General features: G+C 38.2%; 1 protein-coding gene across 1 annotated transcript in view; it reads right to left on the bottom strand.

Annotated features, from left to right (window-relative positions):
• Positions 1 to 27,341, bottom strand: part of CD96 (CD96 molecule) — a 118,193-nt gene that overhangs the window by 69,515 nt on the left and 21,337 nt on the right. The window contains exons 4-6 of the mRNA XM_072614042.1: positions 19,304 to 19,496; positions 7,539 to 7,594; positions 1,255 to 1,342 (exon numbers count right to left, since the gene is read on the bottom strand). Coding sequence (XP_072470143.1) covers positions 1,255 to 1,342; positions 7,539 to 7,594; positions 19,304 to 19,496 — 337 coding nt within the window. The remainder of the gene's footprint in view (positions 1 to 1,254; positions 1,343 to 7,538; positions 7,595 to 19,303; positions 19,497 to 27,341) is intronic.

Here is a 27,341-nt window from a genome sequence, read left to right on the forward strand (position 1 = left end):
TAACTTATAAGATCACAGATAAAGAGCTGCATGGGATCCTAGAGGTCGCCAAATTCAATCTCTCATTCCTATAGATGAAGAAACTGAGTCCTAGAAAAATTAAGTGATTTAACCCAGGGTCACATAGTTAATAAGTGTCTGGAAGAGAATTTGAATCCAGGTCTTCCTGATTAACAGGTAGAACACTCTACCCATTATGCATACTGCCTGGCCTTGTTTATTTTGTAAAACTAAACAAAATGTAATTTATATATGCATATGTATGTATATGTGTATGCACACAAATACAACATACCTATATGTATATATGTGAGGACATATATACATACACACATAAAATATTTAAATGGCAGGGATGGAGATGGTTGCCAATAAGGTACTTTAGACATTGTGACAAAAATGTATTAGTAGAAGGGGATATTACTATCACAGGTAGAAGAATTATGCTTTGAAGTAGCTGAAACAAGATACTTCCTATAATAGCCTATTATGTTGGGCCACCCATGGAAAACAAGCCTTCCTTGCTCATCAGCTGAATATGAGTTCAACGTACCTTTTTAGTACCTTTTAATCCTTTTTGGGGGGTCTGGGGAGAGGCAACCCAGGCTAAGTAACTTGCCCACAACCAGCAAGTGTCTGAGGCTGGATTTGAGCTTAGGTCCTCCAGACTTGAGGGCTGGTGTTCTATTCATTGGGCCACCTAACTGCCCCTCCTTTTAATCCTTTTGGTTGAAATGTTCCTTGTCCCAGCAGTAGCTCCAAATCATACCCTTCTCTTTGGAGCATGGAGTCCCTTACACCTCCCCAGACTTCCTAACTCTTTGATAGGAGAAAATGGGGTTCTCTTTTTTTGTTGTTTTGTTTAAAGCCATCAATAATTAATTGAAATATAAATAATGTAATTATTCAATGAACACTTATTTAATTGAATATCATCACCCTGAGGAAATTCTGTATGTCTGTGAATGAGGTTTCTCTTTATTTAGAGTTAAACAAACAAACAAATAAAAAATAGATTAGCATATTTGCCTGGAGTTTAATTAATTCAACCATCTTTCTTTGGTTTTAGGAAATGTTTTCTTCCTCCTTGTAAGGAGTAAGCTGAGGTACCAAAAAGCATCTGGCAGGCAATAATATGTTTTTCTTGGAATCAGAATGATCCTTGAAATGCCAAGAGCAAGTTAGCCAATGACATTGGCTCTTACTCTAGCCCATCTGTCTTCTGCAAACATTTTCATTGAGTCGTTTTCTTACCTTTTCCGTTTAGAAGAAGCTCTCCATCTATATACCACGAGAGGTTTGCTGTGGGGAATACATTCCTCACCAAACAGCTAAATTTTTTCTGCGGCAGAGAGGGAACAGAGAGATAATCATTGATATGTTCTGATTATGTGGGGGTTTGGGACTTCTTGTTCTTTTCCGGTAACAACGCTCAGACACCTGGCACTTCTACAGCTAATAGACTTCTTCCTAACATCCTGTCTAATAAATATTGGATGTACCATAAGTCCACGCTGTTCCTATCGTTCATTTGCTTCAGTCATGTCCAGCTCTGTGACTCCATTTGGCGTTTTCTTGGCAAAGATACTAGAGAGATTTGCCATTTCCTTTTCCAGCTCATTTTACAGATGAGGAGACTGAGGTGAAAGGGGTTAAGTGGCTTGCCCAGGGTCACACAGCTAGTAAGCTCCCAAGGCCAGATTTGAACTCAGGAAGATGAGTCTTCCTGATTCTCGGGCCAGCATTCTATCCACTGTGACACCTAGTTGACTTTTGGGACACCCTATAGAGACAATCCCCAACTTATAGATCATTTGGGTGTTCAAATGTTTGCTTTTAAGTTGGTTATTTTGTAATTAGTCATACTCTTTTTCTCACAACAATCCAGAGAAAATTCCAGTAATCTATTCAACCCATTTTACAGAGGAAGAAGTTGAGGTAAGAGGTCAATGATGACCTGAAGACCTATCACCCAGTCAAGTATTAAAGTTAAGACTGGGCACTTGTTTTGGCTCCTCTTTCCATTATAATGTACTGTCTCTCATAAAAGCATATTTAATCCATATTCAATCAATCAGCATAGTCATATCATTGAAATAAGAAATAATATTTGTATAGCCAAAAATAGTAGTTTTGCAAGTCCTGGACATGCATTATCTCATTTGATCCACAAGACAATACTATAAAGTAGGGGCTATTTGTCTCACCCTTTCAGATGAGGAACGTCTCAGAGAGATAGCAAATGTCTGAGATTGGATTGAAACTCATGATTTTCTTGACTACAATTCCAGTTCTTTATTTTATCTGCTGCAAGTAAAAGTGGCTAAAATATACTAACAGTATTAGTTTGAAGATCCCATATAAAGAAAAAAAAAGGAAATTTTGCCAATTTTTCCCCTGGTCCAGGGTCATCCCTAGGTATTGACAGAAAAATTGTTAATATCAATTGCAATATCACCTGCCACTCCTGCTTAATGATCCACATAATATCAGAATTCCAGTAATGTTCTTGCATTTCTACTACTCTAGATTAGGTTGAATTGGGCCCCTAAGTCCCCACCCCAGCACCTTTCCTTGTAAACAAAGTTCGTTTGAGCCAGACCATCTTTCAAAGAAGCTTCTGATGTCCTAACCCCCTTTCCCTGGGATTCATGGTGTGAAGGGCAAAACAACCAGAATGAAGTTGTCTTTCTTGCTCAGATTCCCAAGGGCAGCAGGTATCTCATGATCAGGCCTTGCTACCTAATGTGACCATCCCCTTCCCCCGTACCCTCCATGCCCCTTCCACCTTTTCTTCTAAATGTTTAAGAACTTTCCCTGCAGCTGTCCTGGTGGGATATCCCCCAGGGTGGCAGGTTTGCTACCCTGTTATCTTGATTAAAGATGCCTTATTCTTCCAGTGATGAGTTTGATTTATTTCAGGATTTGATAGTATTATGCCAAAATAAATGGTTCGTTTTAGCATGGCAAACCAAACAGAACCCCTACCACTTCCCTGTCTGAATTTCTCTTCCTTCTTGTGCACCTCATCCCATCTTGATATATCCTTAAACCCCTCACTGTAGTTGCTGTGCTTGGGGGTAGGAGAAGGGTTAGCTGGGGGCAGGGAAGGGCGAATAATCAGAGCATTAGATCTTAGCTAGGTGTTAGTAGGAAAGTTAGCCTGAAGGTAATCTGAGCACATGAATGCACACTAAGGTAAGAATGCCCAGTTTTCTCATAAATGTGTTTGCCTCTTAAATATTCTTCCCAAATGGGTCTGCGATCTCATAAATTTGGAAATCCTTTCCCTAATGAAGCAAGTTCACAACCAGCTCATAGGCACCTAATAAAGGTGCCCCCCTGCTCCAGTATTCTAACTTCCTTATGGGCCTCACTGAACAACAGGCATGTCCTAATCTAGCCACACAATCTGGCTTTAACCACATCACAAGCCCCCAAATGCAATCACAAGACTTACTGAACAGCGTGCTCACTGTCCCTCGCTAGCCACTGCCCCCAGACCCAATTCACATATTTGAACAGATGTGTCCTTGCACTCAACCACCATCACATCATCCATTTTAAGGCAAGACAGGACCACAGTACTGAATTATCCATCTTGACTGGACAGGACCACAATATCTAACCAATCAGAAGCGTCACAACCAGGGTGTCTGACCAATGAGCTATAGAAGGGACCCTCCCCCATTACCTAATCCCTTAACAAATCCCTCCTGCCTTTTAATATTCATAATTTCTGCTTTGTAATTAGCATCATTACACCACAAATTTGCCTGTGTTATTTTACTAAGTTGCTGGTTCCTCTTGGAACCTAGCCTGCTTCTGAGGGGCATCAATTGTCAATAAACTGTCTGTACTTGGATTAGAGGTGGTTCTGCCACAACACACCATGAAACCACAACACATGGTGTTGCACCCATCTTGTGCTACTGTCTATGTTCACCCAAGAGGGTCCACCCAGTGCCCTGGAAGTTTTCTTCACTCTCTTGAACCCAAGTAGATCTCTAATAAAGGGTCTTGGGGCAATGTTACTAAGTGAAGTGAAAAAATCCAGCTGTTATAGGAGGAGAGATTTTTGGTAGGAGGGTCAGATCTCTGCCCAGGAATCTGTACGAAGAATGAACTCCATTAAAATATTTCTGCTTTTCATGTTTTTCTTCCCTCTTCCTCCACTTCTAAATCCATATATTCACTAACACCTTCATATTTTCTTTTACTAACAGTCACTTTTGCAGCAGGGACAAGGAAGTGCCCAGCACTTACAAATTGACTAACAGACTTACTCTGTAAATCACCAACCAGCCTTTGCCTGAAGACTTTGTTTTTTTCTTTTTTTCTTTCTTTTGGTTTTAAATGTATTTTTTTAATTCACAGAACAAAACAAGCATTTTCATAACAATAAGACAACTTGCTAGTCCCTCCAAATTTACAACAAAATGATCGTGTAAATTTCTTTCTTTCCCTTTTTTTCTTCTCACCCTCCCCTGTCCTAGAAATGGCTACCATTAAATTCAAATAGGTGCGTGTATGTACATAAAATTATTCTATACATACTTCCCTTTATCATTCTTCCCCCGGATGCAGATAGTGTCTTTCTTCTTATGTCATTTATTTTTAATTTGTGTATTTATAATAGTCAAAGTGTCTTAGTCCCACAAAGCCATTGCCTGAAGACTTTGGATGAGAGGAACTCCCCCTATCCCACTCCCCTTCACCACCTCCTGAGGTAACCCATTTCACTTCTGGATAGCTCAAATTTTTAGGAAGATTTTTATAGGATATTATACTGGAATTAGAAGACCTGCCCAAGACACTTAAGGTTTGTAATTCAATAGCAGAACTACTGACAGAACCTAGGTCTTCTAATTGTCTGCTTCTCCATACAATAGACCAGGGAAGAGGGAGCAAGCATTTCTACAGCAGCTACTATGTGCCAAACACTTTAGAAATGTCTCATTTGATTCTCATAATGCTCCTTGGGAGACAGATACTGTTATGATCCTCATTTTAAAAGTTGAGAACACTGACACAGATAAATTTTAAGTGACTTGACTGGGTCACATAGCTAGTAAGTGCTTGAGAATGAATTTCAACCCAAGTCTTTCTGACTCCATGATGGATGTTAATATCCCCTGTACTACCTAGCTGCCATCAGTGAACTAAGACATGTGAACTTCTTTCCCTATCAAGGATTCATTGTGCTTGACTCTAAGCATTATTGGTATCGGGAGATGATATATTTTGCCTGTTGAAAAACAGTTTGTGTCTAGGTTGGGGAGGACCAACTAAGTGGTCCAGGAGCATAGAGCCTGTGACTTTAGTTTAATTTGTTGTCTGTCATTCATGAACCACACAGTGATTAACAAGGAAAAAAAATGAAAGTTTGACTAAGTCATGGGGGAATGCCATCTGTTCACCCTCAGATGCAGCCTCTTTGGATCAGATCTGGAATACATTGGAAGAACAGGAATAGGAGGTCACTCTGTATTGGGTCTGTGAGGGCTGAACATTCACCACTTCTAAACACCCCTGAACTCTGCTTCTCTTTGTTTTCCTCTTTCTTTCTTTTTCGAGTGAAAGACTTTAAACAGTCTACCTACAAAACCCTATTTTGATGACTCACACTAGTCAGGAAGTAACACTGGGCTCTTGAAGTATATGTCACTGGAGTGCAAACTCTGGTCCCATACAAGTTATAAAGACTTTGAGTAGGGGGGAGGGGTAGCAGATAGGTGGCACAGTGGATAGAGTGTTGGACCTGGAGTCAGGAGGGCCTGGGTTCAAATCAGACACTCAGCAAAAGTGTTGTATTAAAAAAATCTTATGTGAAATCAACAAGTATTTATTATGTGATTACTATAGCACAGTTCTAGGAACACAAACAGATAAAACAAAAAGAGGGCAGCTAGGTGGCGTAGTGGATAGTGGATAGAGTCAAGAAGACTCATCTTTCTGAGTGCAAATCTGGCCTCAGACACTTACTAGTTATGTGAAACTGAATAAATCATTTAACCTTGCTTGACTCAGTTTCCTCATCTGTAAAATGAGCGGGAGAAGGAAATGGCAAACCACTCCAGTATCTTTGCCAAGAAAACCCCTAAAGATAGTCACAGAGAGTCAGACGTGACTGAACAACAACAAGGTTAATATGTGATTTTCTACATCAACATACAGCTGTAGGAATCCTTATGTCCAGTTTAGTGGTTCCCAATTTCTATTTTATTTTGATACCATTGGTTTACTCTACCATCTAAGCTCTTCACACACCACATGAGTAATAAAATCAAATGATGATTCAATTAGTTGAGCAAACATTTATTGAGGAATTATTCTGTAAAAGTTACTATGTAAAAGAGCCTCTGATCTCAAGTAGCTTAAATTTTATTGGAGGGCAGGAGATATTAGATTATATACTTAGATATGCATACATATATATGCATATACACATATATATGTCTAGATCTATATATCTCTATGTATATACATCTAAGCATATATTATACCTTTTTATTGGGTGGATATTAGAATACATACTTAGGTATACAAAACATATGCAGTATAACTGTCAGACTGTTTATACCAGAGACATTATTTTTAAAAAATGTGCGAACAAGCAAAAGTTGATATTGCTTAATGCTTCAAGCCAAATATAATTAGGGAAGAAGTCCATACTTTACCTTTAGACTACTACTTTAGAGATTTAAAAACTCTCTGTTGGACTTAAGAAATCAATGAAAAGTTAAAGGGCAGAGAAAAAAACTGTAATAGATGAAAGACCACTGCCACATTTGAGTGACAAGTTAGTGACAAGTTGCTACATCTTGTCAAATGAATCTGTATCACATGACTCATGTGCCCCTGTCTCCCCACTCATATACAGCTATCAGGTACTTCAGATCCCCATTACTTCTCAGTTTTCTTTCATAGTAGCCATCTAATTGTTTTTCCCGTTTCAGTCGCTCTGCTTTCCAATTTTTCCTCCATACAACTGCTCCAAAAATCTTTATAAAACAATTCTGATCATGTCATTCCCCAGCTCAAAAGTCTTCAGAGGTTCACTATTTTCTTTAGGACAAAACACAAATTTCCCCTTAACACATAAAGCCCTTCATCATCTCAATCCAGTCAACCTTTCCTGATTGATTTTGCATCACTCTCCTTAAAGTACTTTCTATTCCAATGATATCAGGCTACTCAGTGTTGTTCATTCTTAGCCTTTATATAAAATGCCCCTTTGCCTGAAATGAACTCCTTCCTTACTTCTGTTTCTTAGGATCCTTCTGAGCATGACTGATGTAGCACCTTCCATGGAAAGCTTTTCCTGATCACCCCAGTTTTTATATTTCCTCCCTCTTCAAATTATTCTGTCTTTACTTATCCAAAGATGCTTTATCTCTCCAGGAGAAAGTAAGATCCTAGAGGGGAAAGCAGTTTTTCCTCTGTAAAATCCTTTGATGGCAATACTCTTGATTGATGAACATAAATCTTGGCCTATTGTAGTCGTTAAGGTTTTCTAAGGCTTTTAGATTACTTACCTCTTCCAAGATATCAATGGAGCTTTCCTGCATGTTCATAGAGATTTCTGGTTTAGCTTGAAAGGAAAATACAAACATGGTTAGTTGTATTGAAGATCATTTCTTACAGCTTGTTACGGCCAGACCCCAAATGTATGTATGTGTATGTGAGAGTATACCTTCTATGGACTATATCCTCCACCTTTGCATCTTCCATCCCATCTCCCAATATGCTCTGTTCATGACCTTTGTTCAGGCTTCCTTGATTTCCCTTTTCCCAGGAGACATAGTATTTTAATTTTTCCCTTTCTCTCATAATCTTTTTCTTGCTGTCCCACATGTGGTGATTTTGGCTTCTAGATCCATTATATCTTCTATCTTTATTTTACCTACCTTTTCCTGATACAAACAAGTTCTGTAGGAGTGATAATGCCCAATTTAGTAAAAATAAATGGAATATAAATTCTTTGAGAATAGAGTTATTTGATTTTTCAGTGTTGTATTCCAATTACCCAGCATATGAACTTCATACATATTTTTAAATCTAATTTAATTGCTGCCTCCACTTGAATTCCCATTCCATTTAATCTCAATGCATCCCACACATACTCTCTCCTTCCTATACAAATGCTCTTCAGTCATCTCACTACTATCCCTCTCTGGTGTAGTCATTGGATGAATTCCCTTTTATACTATTATACTATTTATCCATTGCTTCTGGCTTCTATCTAATTTACCTCAGCATAAACTCACCCCCTACCTGCACAGGAACAGTAACCACAATGTCAACCCAAATTAGGAAGCATAGTTTGACAACAGATATTTATTTTGTAAAATTTCATTAAAAGTGTATGATTTATTCTTATTCTGGGAAATCTAGAACTTAAGTTTTCTGTGCTTTACTAAAGTCTTCTTCCAGTGTCTCATCATGGTGTAATGATTATCTTCTAGTTCTTGAAGGCTATGACAATTGAGGAAAAACCCTGGAAAACTTTCCGAAGCTGGAAAGGTTTGGAGCATGACCCTAGTGACCCACCTTATACCAGTCCTGAGAGTCTCAGCCTAGCTAAATTTGGAGAGGCTCATCTCCACAGAGTTCACTGCCAAGGAATGAATTATTTCAACTACTGTAACTCACAAAGACAGTTTACCAGGGTGTGGAGAGGGTTTCAGTCTGCAGCCATGGAGGGAGATTCCATACCAGTGGAATTATAGGGTATTAAAGTTTAACTCAAGCTTCTCAAGCATTCAGTTCTAACCAGAGACAGTTTTGAGGGGACTTTTGAGCATTCTCAGGTTTCCTAACATGGAATCCATTGCCTGTGTCTTTAAAAATAGAAAGATTGAGCCATATCTTCTCTTCCATCTTTTGGCTGATTTCTTATTGACATCTCCTATCTGTCAAACCCAGCATGGAATACATGAACTGCAGTGGCGAGAAGGGAAGGAAATTCCTTCCCTCTTTTTTTCTTTCTTATTTTGTTTTTAATTTATGAAATAAAATAAGCATTTCCATAACATAGTGTAATGAAAAAGATGATTGCACATGAAGCTGTAAATCTATTATGTACAACTTGCTATTCCTTTTAAATATATAATAAAATCATCGGGTAAATTTCTTTTTTTGCTTTTTTTTCTTCCTTCTCCTCCCCAATATGGCTGCCACTAGACACAAATAAGTGTATGTATACACATTATGTATATATATATATATATATACATACACACATATATGTATATATACATATGTGTATATATAATTATTCTATACATACTTCTATTTATCAGTTCTTTGTCTGGATGCAGATTGTGTCTTTCTTCATGAGTTTTTTATAGCTAATTTGTGTATTTATAATAATCAGAATGACATTCCCTCAAAGTCACTCTTAAAATAATATTGCTGTTATTGTATACAATATTCTTCTGGTTCTGCTCATTTTACTCATCATTATTTCATGCAGTTCTTTCCATGTTTTTCTAAGATCACTGAGCTCATTATTTCTTATAGCACAGTAGCGTTCCATCACATTCGTATGCCACAAATTCTTTAAAGAAAGAAATCTCTGAGAAATAGGCCTGGGGTGTTTGTTTCTCCTCTATGGTGCTTGTTCTCAATTTCTGGTGCCAGAGGTGATCCTTATAGGACCCAAGAACCATGGCAACCCTGGTGCCAGGATTACAGGTGGGATGGTGCAGCCAGCCTATTATGGAAGCCCTAAGAAGCCAGGGTGCCTGGGATTCAAAGCCCAAAGGAGGCTTTGGACTTGAAATGGGACTGTGCTCTATGGGAACCATGCTAAGTTATGCTCCTAATCCTCTTCCCTTTCCTAGAGAATAAAGAGGTGCAAGGGATGAGTGGAATTGTGTCTCCTTTGTGAGAATAAGCCTGTAAATTTGTGATTATATTTTTTAGAGGTAAATATTACTTTGTAAAAGTTCCTGTTACAAAAGTGAATGTGGTTTGCCATAAATATGAAGACTCCTCTAATTCTGAGCTCCTACGCCTTCCATTCCGGAAACTGCCACTTTCTCTCTGCTTAGTGATTAGCTGGCAATTACTCCAACCACTCTTACAATACCTTATTTCATATTGTTTATTTTCTCTCTCCTTCTCCAGATCTTCACCTTCCTAGAGAATTTCAACACCTGGCTGATGGTTGCATCCCAGGTTCTATCTGGGGTCAGAAGATGGAATAGAAACTTTGGGGTTGGGGTGCAGTGGGGGATAAGGAATAGAATGGGAGGGAGGATAGAGAAGAAAGACTCTAGGGGAGTGAAGAAGTGGTGAGGAAGGACTGAGAGTTTGCAGGGATGAGGAACTGAAACTGGAATCTACCATTTGGGGAAGAAAAGTGAGTTTTGGTGGAAGTCCTAGAAGGTGGTGGAGAAACTTTATGCCATTGTTTGGACTTCACCATGCAAAGCTGAGAAACCAGACCTGTTGCTCAGAGACCAAGTTTGTTTAATGCTTAACTTAGAACCTTGATTATGCTGGTCAGAAACCCAGTCAGTATCAAAGATTGATACAAGGAATGTATAGAGTTTTCTCCCATTCTACATCTTGAGCAACCCATGTGTTTTATCTGGAAACTGCCTGTGTGTTGGCCAATCCATTATTCTTCTCTTGTTCATTTGTTCAAATCCTATATGATGTGTAACCTACAGACTCTGGGAACAGTGAGGTCACCCTTTTTCAGGTGGGTGACAGTAAATTTTCTTCTAAATTATTTTAGTTAAGAATCTTTTGTTCTCAGCTACTAGTAGCAAAACAGACAATAGGAGCTTTGACAATAGGCTGCAAGAAGGAAGAGCAGGGAGAAAGGAAGGGGGATCCTAAATAGTGATGGTGCTGGGCAGGAAAGAGATTTCCTGAGGTCTCAGTACTCAAGAAGTGAGTTTTAGGCTGAGGCTCTAGTTCAAAGATATTCATGGTACAAGTGATTATAGAATTTAGAGCTAGAAGAGATTTTGTAAAGATCACCTAGTCCAGGAATTCTTAACTTTTTCTGTGTCAAAAGCATCTTTGGCATTCTGGTATCTCTGTGACCTCCCCCTCCTATCTTATGGTTTTCCTCAGATCTCCCATTTCAGGATACTCATGTATCATTCGTCTTCAGACTGTATCCCCTTCTTCTGATACCTTTTCTCTTACCCTCCTTCAGCTTCTATTTATGTCTTATCTTTTGCCATTAGAATATGAGTTCCTTGTGGTTAAAGAATGTCTTTCTATTTGTATTTATGTTCCCAGGTTTGTACAATGCTTAGCACATGGTAAATGCTTAAGAAATGTTAGTTGAGTTGACTGAAAAATTTATGAACACTTCCTCAAAATAATGTGTTTAAGTGCACAAAATAAACTATATAAGATTATAAAGAAAAATTAATATACAATTATAAAAGTAAGAAGTTCACAGATCAAAAGTTTTATTCTTGATCTTGTCCAACATCTTACTTTTAAAGATGAGGTCACTCAGGCTTAGAGATGTTAAGTGATATTTTTAACTGTTGTTCTTACTGACTCTTAGAGAAAGATTCCATTCCCTTAGACTTTTCAACTCAGTTGGTAAGTTCACTCAGAAGGTGAGGTAAAGGAGCCAAGATCTTAGGTTAGGTTAATGCTTGATAAGATTAATTTCATGTAAAATTTATATATGGATACACATTTATATATGGATACACATGTATATACACATACATTCATATACACATACACATATATGTATATGTAGATGAAATCTCATTTGCCTCAGGGGCATCTGTTCCTCTGTAGGATTTATTCTGTAGGACTTCAGTCAACTAGTTTAATTTTAATATTGTTATTCTGTGTTTTTATTAGTATGGTTTCCATTGTTTTCAAAGATGTTTTGAGGTTTGATTTTTTGTTGTTTTTGTTGTTAATGTTGTTGTTTTTGCCAGTTGTGGTGATGGTTATTATATATTCAAACTCTCTCACCGAAGTCTCCTTGTTTCATATTTTCAAAATGCTTGGTTATGCTGACTCAGTGACCCACTGTTCCCAGATCTGCCTGTCAATCAGTGTTTGGGGGAGGCATCATGAAATCTATAGCATTACATTTCCTAATATTTGTTACATGACCCCATACCTGTACCTGGAAACTGTACATCTGCTTTGGGGAAGAACTGAAATTCAAAGGGCCACCCTCTTTGCTGACGTGGACCTATTTGAATCGTCTTCATCTCATTACAAAATTTATCAGTCAAAGCGGGTCCCATCTTGAAACCATCATGGATCTGAATCTCCAGTGATTAATTAACCTGTCGATGTACTTGACATACTTTGATAAACTCCTTTTAGTTCTCTTTGTCCTGTGTTTTGGCTCGTAAATCAGAGTGAAAACCCAAACAAGTTTCCTTTCAACCTGCAATATACATATATGTACATATAAGTCTATGCACATGTATTCATGTGTACACATATGCATATATGTACATGATATACATATGCATGTATGAGGCAGCTAGCTGGTAGAGCAGACTGGACCTGGAGTCAAGAAGACCTGAGTTCAAATCTAGTCTCAGACACTAGCTGTATGATCCTGGACAAGTCACTAAACTTCTATTTACCTTGGTTTCTTTATTTGTAAAAGGGGGATAATAAAAGAACCTACCTCCCAGAATTAAGGATTGATTCATCAATTGAAGATCAAATGAAATATTATTTGTAAAAGTACTTAGCACAGTGCCTGGCATACAGGTGCGACCTAAATTCTTTTCCCCTTTCATTATGTATATATGTATGTATGTGTGTGCATATTCTTTACTCTTAGAATGTACTCCCAGTCCCGACCAATCATTTTGAAAATATGAACCAAGGAAACTTCCGTGAGTGAGTCTGAATATATAACCATTGCCACAATTGGCAAAAACAGCAGAATTAGCCACAAAAACAAACAACAAAAAACCAAACCTCAAAACATCTTTGAAAACAATGGAAACCATATTTAAAGACCACAGGATAACAATATTGAAATTAAGTTAATCGGATGAAGTCTTACAGAATAAATCCTACAGAGAAGCAGATGTCTCTGAGGCAAATCTAAACTCTAAATTTCTAAACTCTCTATAAGCAGATAGCTATCTGGAGCCTAGGTCTGGTTCAGATCAACCTTCACTCAACTAACTACAGAACTTGGGTTGGCTTGAATCCCTCTGCCCTTTAGGGGTCTGGGGACTGGATTGATTTTAGACCTTATGGATGAGTCTAGCTCTAGTATAACTTGGAAGTCCCCCAGGAGTACAGCTCACTTTAGAGGAAGAGTTCATAATTTTTTGTGTGTGTCATGGGTCCCTTTGGACCTCTAGTGAAGCTTATGAATCTCTTCTTAGGTCCTTGAATGTATAAAATAATGTACTTAAGATTAAAAAGGAAATGAATTATATTAATTATCCCTATCCACATCCATGTCTTTATCTCTCGTAAGTTCCCAGACCCCAGGTTAAGAACTCTGGTTTAAACCCAGAGCAAATTCAAAAATCCTGAGGAGAAAGGCCTGTCAAAGGCCCATCAAAGTTCCAAGGACATAATGTATCATATAATGGACCCAGGACAAGATAAGAGATGACAGAATTCTTTCAGTTGTGAGAGTTAGGGAATTTTAAAAACTAGAACTACATACTTTGTTATAAGTCATGACTTGACAACATGGTGCCATAAAAATTTAGGGGGTATCTTAGTATTTTACTTAATTAAGGATTAATTTGCATGAATGAAGCTGATACAGAGATTAATATTAGTATCTGGTTTAAAAAGACATGAGAGAAGGGCCTATCTCTGAATATGTCCATTGGCAAAGGACCACTGGTAGAATCAAAGGTCCAATGACTGACCAGAGAATGGGACCATTGTACAAAGCTAAAAGGGATCAGGATTATCAATGAGGCAGACTGTCCCTGGGCTAAGATTGACTTCATTTGGAGCTCAAGGGCTGAACCTGTGATGGACAGGTAACTCCTTTGCAAAGTCTGAGAGGTTACAGACTCTTGAATCAAGAGACAAAAGGTACAGTGGTATCAAAGAAAGTGTTGTAAGAGGACTTATGGACCGCTTTGTCTCTCACTTGTGAGACTAAGATCTGAGGAGGCTGAAATCAGCGAAAGCCTGGTAAGAGATCAGGTAAAGGATGAGTAAACACCAGAGGTTTAGAAATGATAAGAGTGGGTAGTGACAGAGTTTACATATTTATTTTAATGTATTAGGTCACTGCACAAGGAATCAAGATCTCCTCCAGGTCAATACAGTTGGAGAGAATTGGACTGCCCCCTTGATCTTTAGGGGATCACTAGAGGATTAAGTTTAGTGGATGGAAGGACTTGGAGGAAAGCACAGAAAAAAAAACAATGCAACCAAGATCAAAAGGGAAGCACAAAGCTGGGTAACAATTTTTACAGTCAGTTTTTCTGATAAAGGTCTCATTTCTAAAATATATAGAGAACTGAGACAAATTTATAAGAATACAAATCATCCCCCAGTTAATACATGATCAATAGATATGAACAGGCAGTTTTCTGATGAAGAATTTAAAAGTAGCTATCATCCTATGAAAAAAATGTTCTAAATCACAATTGATTAGAGAAATGCAAATTAAAACAATGCTGAGGTACCACCTCATACCTATCAGATTGGTTAATATGACAAAAAAAGAAAATGATGAATGTTGGAGAAGATATGGGACAATAGGAACACTAATGCATTGTTGATGGAGTTGTGAACTGATCCAGCCATTCTGAAGAGCAATTTGGAACTTATGCCTAAAGGGCTATAAAACTGTACATACCCTTTGATCCAGTAATACCACTACTAGGTCTGTATCCAAATGAGATCATAAAAAAGGGAAAAGGACCCTTTTTTTTTGTGGTGGCAAAGAATTGGGAATTGAAGGAATGGCCAGGGGAATGGCTGAACAAGTTGTGGCATATGAAGGTAATGGAATACTATTGTGCTATAAGAAATGATGAGCTGCCATGTTTTAGAGAAACCTGGAAAGATTTACAGGAACTGATGCTGAGTGAAGTGAGCAGAACCAGGAGAACATTATACACAGTAACAGCAACATTGTGTGATGACTAACTTTCATAGACTTGGCTCTTCTCAGTAATACAATGATTTAAAACAATTCTTAAAGACCCAAGATGGAATATGCTATCCACATCCAGAGAAAGAACTACTGAGTCTGAATACAGATTGAAAAACATTATTTTCTCTTTTTTTTCTTTCTCCTGGTTTTTCCCTTTTGTTTGGATCCTTCCTTCACAACATGATTAATGTGTAAATAGGTCTCCCAGTGCATCCTGGGTCATCTGCAGTCATCCTGATGAATATCTGGTCACTGGATTCAGATGGCTCTGGAGGAGAAGTGAGGTTGGTGAGCTGCACAGCCTTCCCTCACTCAAAATAAAGTCAAGTGCAAGTCATGTCATCATTTCTCTGATGGCATGGTCTTCTTCGGCAATGAAGAATGAACACAATGTGGAAATATATTTAATATGGAAAAAAAGAACTAAAGGAAGCTCAGAATTCAGTTAGGTTAAATGCCTCACTTTACAGAGGAGGGAGTTGAGGTAAAATAATTTGCCCAAGGTCTTAGGGTTAATGAATGACAGAGGCAAAAAAAAAACAAAAAACAACCCAAAACAACCAAAACCAAAGAAACTCAAAAATTGAACCTAGATCCTTTGTCTCCAAACAGATCCATCAGTTAACCAATCAATAAATACCCAGATAAACATGCCAGAAGGCAGCTAAGTGGATCAGTGGATAGAGTGCTAGGTGTCAGGAAAGCCTGAGTTCAAATGTGGCCTCATACACTAGCTATGTGTCCCTGAGAAAGTCATTTAATTCTATTTGACTCAGTTTCCTCATGCGTAAAATGAACTGGACATGGAAATGGCAAACCATTCCAGTATATTTCCAAGAAAGCCCTATGGACAGTATTTGCCTGACTATGAATCACTAAGAGTTGGGACAGAAGGACTGATAACAACATGTGCTAAGTGCTGAGGGTACAAAAAGAGATAGAAGACAATCCCTGCTGTCAAGGAGGTAACAGTCTAATGGGGAAAGACCATATGCAAACAAATATATACAAAGCAAACTCTATATGGGATAAATGGGAAGCAATGGGCAGAGGGAAGGTACTAGAATTAGAAAGGGTTGGGAAAGATTTCCTGTAGAAGGTAAAATTTTAGTAGGACTTAAAAGGCAACCAAGGAAATCAGTGTTGAAGCAGAGAAGGGAGAGCATGTCTGGCATGGGGAACAGTCAGAGAAAATGCAGTCAAGATATGGAGTATCTTGTTCACAGAACAGCCAAGAGGCCAGTGAGTGTCCGAGAGTATGCTTGGGTGAGAAAGATGTAAGAACAACTGGCAAAGGTAGGTGGGGGCTTGGTTTCATAAGACTTCAAATGCCTACGAGATCATTGTTATTTGATCCTGGAGGTAATAGGAAGCCAGCGAAGATTACTGAATGGGGTGGGGTGTCATAGCTGTTAGGTGCGATATAATCAGACTTGTTTTTGAGAAAAATCATTTTAGCGACTGAATGGAGGATGGATTGAAATGGGGAGAGACTTGAGGCAGGGACTCACCAGCAGGCTACTGAAATCATCTAGTTGTGAAGTGACGAGGGCCTTCATTAGGGTATTGGCAGTGTCAAATTTAGCATTCTCTCTAATGTACCACAGTATGTAGACTAGGTTTTCACCAAAGTATTCCAGTCATTACCGTGCAATGGTTATTTTAATATTTAACTAAACACACAGACACACACACAAACACACACACACATCCTCCAAGGGACATCCTTGTATTACTCTCCTCTTACAATCTTCATCATTCACATCTTTTTGTCACCAGCCCACCTTCACCAACAAATTTCCACTGGAGATTTGGCTTGTCAAAGTGGATTCAGGGAATTTACATGCATGGATGGATATGTGATGGAGCCAGATGGGAATCCTTGAATGATCATAATTTGGCTTGCCTAAATGCAAATGGGCAAAGCCAGATACAAATACAAATTAAAATGTCAGGCATAGATTGGCCTGATACAATATTTTATAAAGACAATGAGGATGCTGTGGAGACAAACAATAAAAGTAGAGAGATAAAGCATAGTAAAAACTGATGGAAAACATTAGCAATGACGTAAAGGTATCTTTACAAAACAAAAACAAAAATAGGAGATTTAAATGTCAGAAGTATTACTACTTTGAGCTATAGCCAGAGGAACTTCAGCTATTGAAGATTATGCTGCCAAAGCCAAGAATTTAGATTTTATCCATATTCTGAATGGTTGCTTTAGTCTATTTGCAAAAATGCAGGGAACGTTGTTTTGGGATAAAACTTCATTTCAGGATCCTGACAGACTGTTGCGTAAATAAATCAATGATAATTTTGAAATGGTGGCAATCCTGAACAGTTTTTTTTTTTGTTTAAAAACAAAACACAAAACAAACACTTTCTAGCTCCTCAGAGACCTGACACATGCCACTACTCTTAAGCCAATGATTTGAGATAATGTGAGGAAAGAAAAAAAGTGTGTATGTGCGTGTGTGCGCGCGTGCACGTGCACACACACACAATGCATCACAATTGTTTTTATCTAACACAAGTGGTAGGATAACAGTTATTCAGGCAAAGAAGATGTATTCCAAAACAGTCTAAAGTTTTCATATTGTTGAAAGTACAGCCATAAAAAGGAGAACAGATGATACTGCTAAGGAGAACAGAGTTGAGAGGATGAGGAGAAAGGGTAATAATGGACAAAACCAGATCCACTGACATCAGGGGCAGAACAAGCGGGATGAGCTCAATTCATTATAAATTTCTTGCCTGGACAAAGCCCCAACTTTCACACACTAGTTACTGCTCTGAAAAAAGGTAAAGCAATTTGAGATATAACTACAACTTGGCTCCTCCCCACCCCTTTCTAAACCTGTGATTGCTTTTTCCTTCTTTCAAGAAGTTTCTTTATTTTATTTTTTTATTCTATTTAAAAATTTTTGTTTTATTCTATTTTGTTAACTGAGTTTTTGGTTGTTGTTAACTTCCCAATCCAAAAGAGAGAACAGGAGAAATGAAAGTTTTTGATTGGGCTGCTCAGAACCTTCTTTCAGTAGTTCCAGTTGTGTTTGACTCTTCATGACCCCATTTCAGGTTTGCTTGACAAAGATACTGGAGTGATTTGTCATTTTCTTTTCCAGCTCATTTTATAGATGAGGAAACTGAGGCAAACAAGGTTAAGTGACTTGCCAATGGTTACATAGATATTAGGTGTCTGGGGCCAGATTTTGAAAGAAAAGTCTTCCTGACTCCAGGCCCAACACTCTATCCATCACACCACCTTGGGAATATAGAACATGAAATGAATAAGATTCTAAATAAAGGTAAGGAGTTTTGGGCCAGCTCTGTCACCCATAGGGCCAAAAGAAAGCAAAGCTCTCTAACAATATTTGCAATTACAGAAGTAGATTTTCATTTCTTTCCCAATCTTTTAAAATAAGTGATATTTCACATTGCTGTTTTACTTTACTCTCCACTCTATCTCTCCCGACATTCACATTTTAAAATTCAATTTCTTGTTAACATAGGCATGGAGAGAAATCAAAACCAAGGTCTTCTGTTTATTTAATTTTTCCTTGCACCACTGGGCAAGGTGGTCAAACAGAATTTTCTCCTTGTCTTCTGAAATTGTTCCTTGCTAAACCTTTGCATTGTAAGTCAGGCTACAGTGAATGGTTAGAGTTGAATTACATATTTCTCAGACTCCAGAGATGATAAAATGGGAATCTTGGCCAATCACTTTTCCAGAAGAACTTGGGTATTTATTCATTCCAGGACATCTGGAATTGGTCCTGCAAGGGTTGCTTGGGGCTGGGGATAGAGGGAGGTAAAGCAATGGTCTCTTTCTAGTGCTATGCCTTGGAGCTCCAGCAAGCAATGCCATATGATTAGGTTTTTAGCAATTCCAGTAAAAGTGATTTCCAGTACTATTGGGGGAAAAGTAGAGTTAAAAATGAGTCATTCATCACCAGCCAGCTAACAAGTAAATACTGCAGCTTTTTATTGTATTCTATTTTGTTAACTGAGTTTTTGGTTGTTGTTATTAACTTCCTGATCCAAAATAGAGAACAGGAAAAATGAAATAGTGTTTGATTGGACGACTCAGAACCAAATCTTGACCTCTATAATGCAAGGCAAAGGTAAACACAGGAGATCCACTTGAAAATACCTGTGAGGTTGAAAGGAGAACCAGAAAGTTCTTACCAAAAACTTTAATTCTGGTGACATTCTTCAGGATTTTGCCAGATTGTAAGGTAACATGACAGGAAAACTTTCTGTCATCATCAAAGATTTCGACTGATGACAGGTAGAGTCCATTGTCTTTAAGTAAGACAATTCTGTTCTTCAGAAAGGTGTTGTTTTGGATGGCAAGAGTTTCTTGCGTTCCATTTTCCTCCTGTTGAGAATATCATTAGATCAGTTATCAAGTCTATCAACAAGCATCAATTGAGCCTGATATTTGTCAGGCATCATGCTAGACTGCTAAGAATACAAATACAAAAATGTAGCAGTCTTTACCCACCATGAGTGTTCATCATTTCAAGGGAGATCATCTAAGTTCATCAATGGTGTTGGTGTAATGGTTATGCAGGTTAGCAGGCAGGCAAAGCTGTCAATCACTTGAACTCATTTTTTCCCCTACCTTTTTGTGAGCTGTACCACTCCTTTTACCATGATTTTCCTAAGCCATTCTCTCAGATCCTCTCCTCAAGAAGTGACTTGACTTTCAAATTTAGGCCAACAAGGTAGCAGAGGCCCTCTTTCTATCTAGCTAATCACAACAGTTACTATTGCATGAATCATGGCCTAGGGGAACCCCAGTATAAGTATTCTTTCAGCCCTGAACCTCCATCCAGAGACCTCAATAAGGCAAAATGTTCTTGTTTTCTCTTTCTCTCTCTCTTCCTGGGCTCCCCAATTGCTGCTACATTTGAACAACAATAACAATAATAACGTAACATAGATTGGCAGCATTTAGCACAACTGCTAAATTGAGGAGAAAAAGAAAGCATTTAAACACAGAAGGGAGCATCTCTTTCCAAAGAGAGGTATCAAAACTCAAAGATATAGTCTCATATCTCTGAAAAGCAAGGGAAAAAGTGGGGAGAGAGAGTCTGAGGGGGAAGAATGAAACTCACCAGGCTCCACCCACAAGCCAAAGAGAATTTATCTGAAGCCAAAGGTTAGCCCAAATATATCCAGTGCACAATACACCCACACTGACTCAGTCCTAGAATCTGGAAATAACTAACTAATGAGGACTTCCCTTCATGTTTTCCCCTATTCAGGGTCCCTACAGTATGCCACTGACCCTCTTAAGTCCAAGGCTTTCTTCGTTCCCCCTACGATGCCTTAGAATGAAAGGATCTAATCTGTTATAGTCAGGCCCCAGTAGTTCCAAAGGTTAAAGGTAAAACTCCCCAAGCAATTGAGGAGGAGACCCTGAGAAACCTCTGTCTGAAAACAGCAGACATGTCTCCCAAGCTTTTTGTTCCATAAGCATATGATCAGTCAGGCAGTCAGTAAATATTGAATAAGCACCTACTCAGTGCCAGACTCTGTCCCAAGCAATGGAGATACAAAAATAGATAAAAGATAGTCCCTGCTTTGGAGGAGCTCACAGTCTAATGGGAGAGATAACACAAAAACAACAAATATGTATGTACGTATAGGATATAAACACGCACACATATACATTATCTGTCTGCCTATCCATCCACACATAAGCTATATACAGAATAAATCTGAAATGATCAACATGGGGAAGGCATTAGAATTGAGGGAGAATTGAGGGTGTGTGTGTGTGTGTGTGTGTGTGTGTGTGTGTGTGTGTTTTAGGAAGGATTGCCCATGGAAGGCAGAATTGTAGCTGGGATTTGAAGGAAACCAGGGAACCAGGAGGTTGTGATGAGGAGGGAGAGAATTCCAGTGATAGGGAAGAGTGAGCTAACATGTTCAGAGTTAGGTGATGGAGCTTCTTGTGCAAAGAACAGAAGGTAGGCTGATGACACTGAGCTACAGAGTGTGAGAAGGGAAAACAAGATGTAAAAAAATATTGAAAGGTATGAGGTATAGGTAATGAAGGCTATGAAGAACTTTAGATGGTAAACAGAGGATATATATTTGATCCTGAAGGTGATATGGAGCCGCTTTTTTATTGAGTGGTGAGCTTTAGGAAGATCACTTTGGCAGATGGAGAACGGTGTGGGATGAAGGTTGCTGTTGTTCATCCCTTGTTCTCAAAGAGCACCATGACATCAGGGAGGTGATGCCATGACTTGCGAGTGAATTGGATTAAAGTGAGGGAGGGCTGTGAAAAGTCACCAGCCTCACTTTCTTCTCCAGAGTCATCTGAGTCCAGTAGCCAGACATAGATCAGGACAACTGGAGATGGCCCAGGACTCAATGGGAGACCTTGGCTTATTCTAAGTTAAGGTCTTTCTCAGATCTCAGATTGACTGAGGCAACACTCACTAATTGAGCCTAGGTAAGAAATGAGGCAAAGAATAGCTTCTTTTACCTAGTGGGAAAAAAATCAATCTGGGAGGGAAACACTGTCAGGGTTTCTGGCAGAAACAGAAACATTGGCTATTAACATTCACTCTGAATCCTTATTGGCCAATCAATGAAAGTCAGAGTGATTTGGGTGTATACCCAAATACAGGGGTGTGTGGGTAAATGTTTAACAATAGAAAATGTTTCTAGGCTTTCTGGGGTGGGGAGGAAAATGTATGCACATACACCACTTACAAGTATAATCTGCGTTATTAACATTCTCTTCCTCATTTTCTAAAGTCTAGATAATCAACAAAATAACAAAAGAAACCTTGATTTGAAATAAATGTCTTCTATTTCTGAGCCATAAATGCTCTCCTTAAAATTTTAATAATTTCTCTTCAAGCCAGGTTAGAGTAGGCACCAACACACCCCTGTCTGACATAAATAGTGAAGTTTGAAAGAGGGAAAGATAATGACTTCAGTTTTTGACATGCTGTATTTGTATCCTCGGCACCTAAGACAGTGCCTGGTATATAATAGGAACTTAATAAATGCTCATTGATTGATGAACTTGGCTATAATCACAACAGAGCTAGGAAATATCAGAGTAGATTTCCAAGTCCAATTCACTTTATAATATGCCACACTGCCTCTCAAACAATTTCCTATATGATGAGAAAGACTTACTTTTCTGTGACCTCTCAAGATGTTTTTCATTAGACTTTGGTCTACTTGTGCCTGGCTTTGGCTGCTGCCTACAAAATTCTTCATCTTTGAAGGTTGTTTGGTGACTGAAAAGGATATCCTTTTCCTTTTCCCTACAAGCTCTCACTTTTCAGAACAAGATAGTTCTTACTTGTCTCAGCTAGGGAAAGTGGTAGTAAGTAAAATTAAATGTATAGCATTTATAAATTTCATTCACTATGCTCACAGTATTCAGCACAAAGTAGGTGCTTAATAAGAGCTTGTTGACTGGTTTGTTTGTCCCAAACTACAGTCTTTTACAAGAGTTGCCAGCAAGCAAAACAACTGATTGTTTCTACAAATCCTCTAACAGAATTCTCAAGAGCAGGTATTGTCATACCTTTGTATTTGTATCACCAGAGATTAGCATGATGTCCGGTACATGGTAGGTACTTAAAAATTTCTTGCTGATTGATCAATTTATAGACGAGTTCACCAGCAATGAAAGGACCAACAAGGGGCAAGAAGGAAGGGGCAACACAAGAAAATCCACAAACCGGATGTTCACCTTGTAAAGGTAACCATATTCCATTTTCTACTCTCTCACTTTCTCTGCAGGGAGAATCCAGAACTAGAAGCCTATTGAGAACCTAAAAATAGAATGCATTTACCCATATTTTTATGAGTTCTTGTCCATCATCAACTGTAGAGAGTAATTAGAAGCAATATTTAAAACTGTTATCCTGTGGGAAATGACAATCAGTAGGGGACAACATTAGGAATCTCCATTGTCTATTTCTGACTTTCTCAATGACTCCTTGAGTAAGCCTGGAGAGAATATTTGATTGTTCTCTACTTTAGTATATAAAATGAGACCACTACCCTCTGTCCTCATCTGCTCACAATAATCTCCTTTTCATTCTGGCCCAACTAAACAAGATTATCCTCTGGATCCTTCCACATAAATGACTAATTAAGTCAACCATGCTAATCAAATAAAGTCAAGATGGCAAATATTATTTATTTAATTCTTAGATTTGATCATTTACAATTTAATTTAGCACACTTGTAGTTAGTATGGGTCAGGTGTAAAATATAGTTCCAGCTTTAGAACTCAGCTGTAAGGGCAGAACTTGCTTTCATATTTCCTCAGTAGATGCCTGGACTTGTGTAACAGTACTGAGGATTGAGAGGTTGTGTCTGCAACTGAAAGCAGTGGTCATATCATCCATTAGTCAGTCAGTAATCATTTATATTGTGCTAAGTACTGGGGATACTAAGAAAGACAAAAACATGGTTCTTGCTCTCAAAGTCATGAATTGTTAGGCTGAGGAAGAGGGACTGAACTATTTGACAGGAGATGCTGAAGTAAAGTCAGGTATCACACTTAGCCAGGCCGCCTAGGACTCTGGAGAGAGGCATGGATAGTGCAGAAGTAGAGGAATCCTTCTCCACCTTCACTCTACTCCTCCTATTCACTCTCTTTCTTGAGGATTAGTTCTAGGGTGGGTAGTTAGGTGGTGCAGTGGATTGAATTCTGACCCTAGAGTGAGGGAAACTCATCTTTTGGAGTTCAAACCCAGCCTCAGACACTTACTAGCTGTGTCACCTTGAGCAAGTAACTTAATTATGTTGACCTCAGTTTTCCTCATCTGTAAAATGAGCTGGAGAAGGAAATGGCAAACCTCTTCAGTATCTTTGCCAAGAACGGTTGTATACGACTGAACAATAACTCTAGGGCATGTGTAGAGATTTTCAAGCAGCTTTACAGTACTTGCCAGGGAAAGAGAGTGTAGAGAACATCATTCCAGCCTGCAGTGGGATTTTGGGGGGTTTTAAGCAGAGGAGCTGAATTAGATAGTGTTGAGATGGTTGCTCATTTTTTTCTCACTGGTACTTTGAACTCAGATCCTGAGGACCTTTATCTAAGAAAATCCTTCAGGTTTCCCTGATTATTTCTTGAACACAGGAGAATGGGGAAACAGGCAATCCAGAATGTGCTACTTCACACAGTACTTTTGGTGATGGATATATGTATGAATTCAGACACTAATGGGCCAGTGACTTCAAATGGTCATAAAGATACAGCCACTTGGGGAGTCCTAGTATTGCATTTTATTATTTTTCTGTTTCAGTCATTTAAAATATACTAAGCTTTAATGCATGCGTATTTCTTTGTGAGTCACAGATATTGGGGAAAGAGATAAGTATGTAAATGAGAAATGAGATACAACCTATACATAAACAAGGGAAATTTTCTTACAATAAATTTCAGCTTTGTTAAATTTGAATGGATGATGTGTTTATGAGACATATGTGAATGATTATTTTACATTAAAATATAGTATTGTTATAGTATTGTTATTTCACTGAATTTTCAAATTTATCCATCACAAAAGAACCACCTAAAATAAGACATTTTGGATTCCACCTCTCCCTGCTTCCATATATTCCACTTTTTTTTTCTTTTTGAATTCTTCATTAGAAAGGATAGATCTTTAGAATGGGAGGAGGGATACAGTGTGGGGAGGCAGCCTAGGTGATATAAAAACAAAATACATCAACAAAATCTAATTAAAAAATCGATTGTAACTGAACTTGAAGAAACTTGAGGCAAGATAGGGGGCTAGCTGTAGTCAGGGTCCTGTAGTCAGAGTCTACTCTCTACCTTTCCTATCTACTTTTACAAATAGGGGTGAAAATTATCAATTCACAAATATGAATAAGACACTGCACCTAGCCTCAAGCCTCTTACTCTTGTAAAGGCATATTACCCTAGCAGACCAGCATATACAAAAGAATTATTAACCTAGAAATATTTATTGAATAGGATGTAGCAGTGTCTCTGATACCATGGTCCTCTTTGAAAACGAAGGATGTACACAACAACCTGTGAGATTCAAGTAAGAAAGAGGAACCACTAAATCATACAGAAAGATCCCCATGGACTGCATATTGATTTAGAAAACCACACATTAACATTTTCTATGTTCTATTGTATTTTTATGTTAAATATTTTCCAATTTCATTTTAATCTGGTTTGAACTACATTCAGCAGTGTTTTATGCCAAAAGTGTTTGACACCTCGGGTGTATAGGATTAGGTAGGAGTCAGGGGTTTTATCACCCTTTTTCTATATCCCTGGAAAGGTAGCTCCCTTTGAGCACAGGTAGCATCAGACCTTAGCTTCCTGCACTCTATGATACACCATGGGTTCTTTCTTTCAAAGATTTCAGTGAACTGCAGGATATTGTTCCAATGCTGAGCTGGCCCACAGCATTCTGTAAGGGAAATATTTTTAAACCCTAAAGGAGGGCTGAATGAACAAAACTGTACTTTTGACATCTCTTGGTATAGTCTTCCGCCAGGGATTTTAGGGGGTGGTCAGTGGCTGGGAGAAACTTCTGGCATGAGGGCCATTACTTATGCCTAGGAAGAGTCTGAATAGCTGATGGTACATGCCTTTCCTACTAGGGAATATGGATTAAAGCCTCCTAAACTAGTAAATGGGTGCTATAAGATTAATTGACATTCAGAGGACAACATAAAAAACAAGATGTTGTTTTTTCTCTAAGTCTGGATGTTTTCAGTTTGGAAACTATACCTAAATTACAAATAAGGCACTTGGAAGGGGAGCTCACTTTTTCAAACCAGTAAGGTATCATTGTCTATCTGACATTTATTACAAGGCATTCTGAAGGCCTTAAATTACAGGTCTACAATTTTTTTTCAATCCATATTTTGAACCAGTAAGTAAACATCTATCTGAAAGCTGTGCTATATCATGTTTATTTAAAAGTTAATTTATTATTATGAATAATAATTATTTTGATAGCATAATATGCATCAAGTTGTTCGATCCTTCACATAGCTGCCAAAGTAATATTTTACTTTCCCCCAATGACATGTAATAACAATTTTAACTTTTTTTTTTTCAAATTTTGAGATCCAAATTCTCTCTTTTCCTGCCCCACTCATTGAGAAGGTAAGCAATTTGATGCAGGTTATAGATGTGCAGTCATAAAAAACATATTTTCTTGTAAGTCCTATTGTGAAAGAAAACATAGGCAAAAAAAAAACCCTAAGAAAAATAAAGTAAATAAAGAAAAAAATCTGCTTTGATCTGCATCCAGACTCCATCGATTCTTTCTCTGGAGATGGATAGCATTTGTCATCATAAGTCCTTCAGAACTGTCTAGGGTGATTATGCTGCTATGAATAGCTGAGTTATTCACAACTGATCACCATACAATATTATTCTCCTGGTTCTGCTCATTTCACTTTGTGTCAGTTCATGTAAGTCTTTCCAGGATTTCTGAGAACATCCTGATTGTCATTTCTGGTAGCACAATAATATTCATTATAAACATATACAAGTTGTTCAGCCATTCCACAACTGATGGACATCCTCTCAATTGCCAATACTTTGTCACCACTAAAGCAGTTGCTACAAACATTTTTGTGCACATAGGTCCTTTTCCTTTTCAAAGTGATATTTCTAAAGCACATATATGTCTGATCAAATTACAACTCTGCACTACAAATTCTCATAATTCTCTATTCCCTCAGGCTTCAATTCAGATTTCCCTGACATTAAAAGCACTTTACAACCTGCCTCCAATTTTTTCTGTTTTATCCATTTCTTCCTTTTAAGCATGTCTCAGATGCAGCCTAAGTGGGTTCTTGCTGTTCCTCACACAGGGCTTAGAACAAACAGATGCTTAACAAATGCCTGTTGGTTGATTGATGATGTTAGGTCTCTCGTCTCCACACCTTTGCATTGTATAGACTGCCCCTTCACCCACCTTGCCCCAGCCCCCTACCTGGGCTGTTCTCAATTCCTCTTCTTAGAATTTCTAGCTTCCTTCAAAGCTCAGCTCAAGCACCACTTCCTGTATCTAGCAATCAATAAACATTTTTAGTATCTATTTTTGCCAGGCACTGTGCTAAATTCTACATGAGGCTTGTCCTGATCCCTGAATTTGCTAGTTGCCTCTCTACCATGAATGACTTTGTATTTACTTGTATGTGTCTATATGTGTACACATTGTTTCCCCTG

Source organism: Notamacropus eugenii, chromosome 5, assembly GCF_028372415.1.
Source record: "Notamacropus eugenii isolate mMacEug1 chromosome 5, mMacEug1.pri_v2, whole genome shotgun sequence".
NCBI lineage: Eukaryota > Metazoa > Chordata > Mammalia > Diprotodontia > Macropodidae > Notamacropus > Notamacropus eugenii.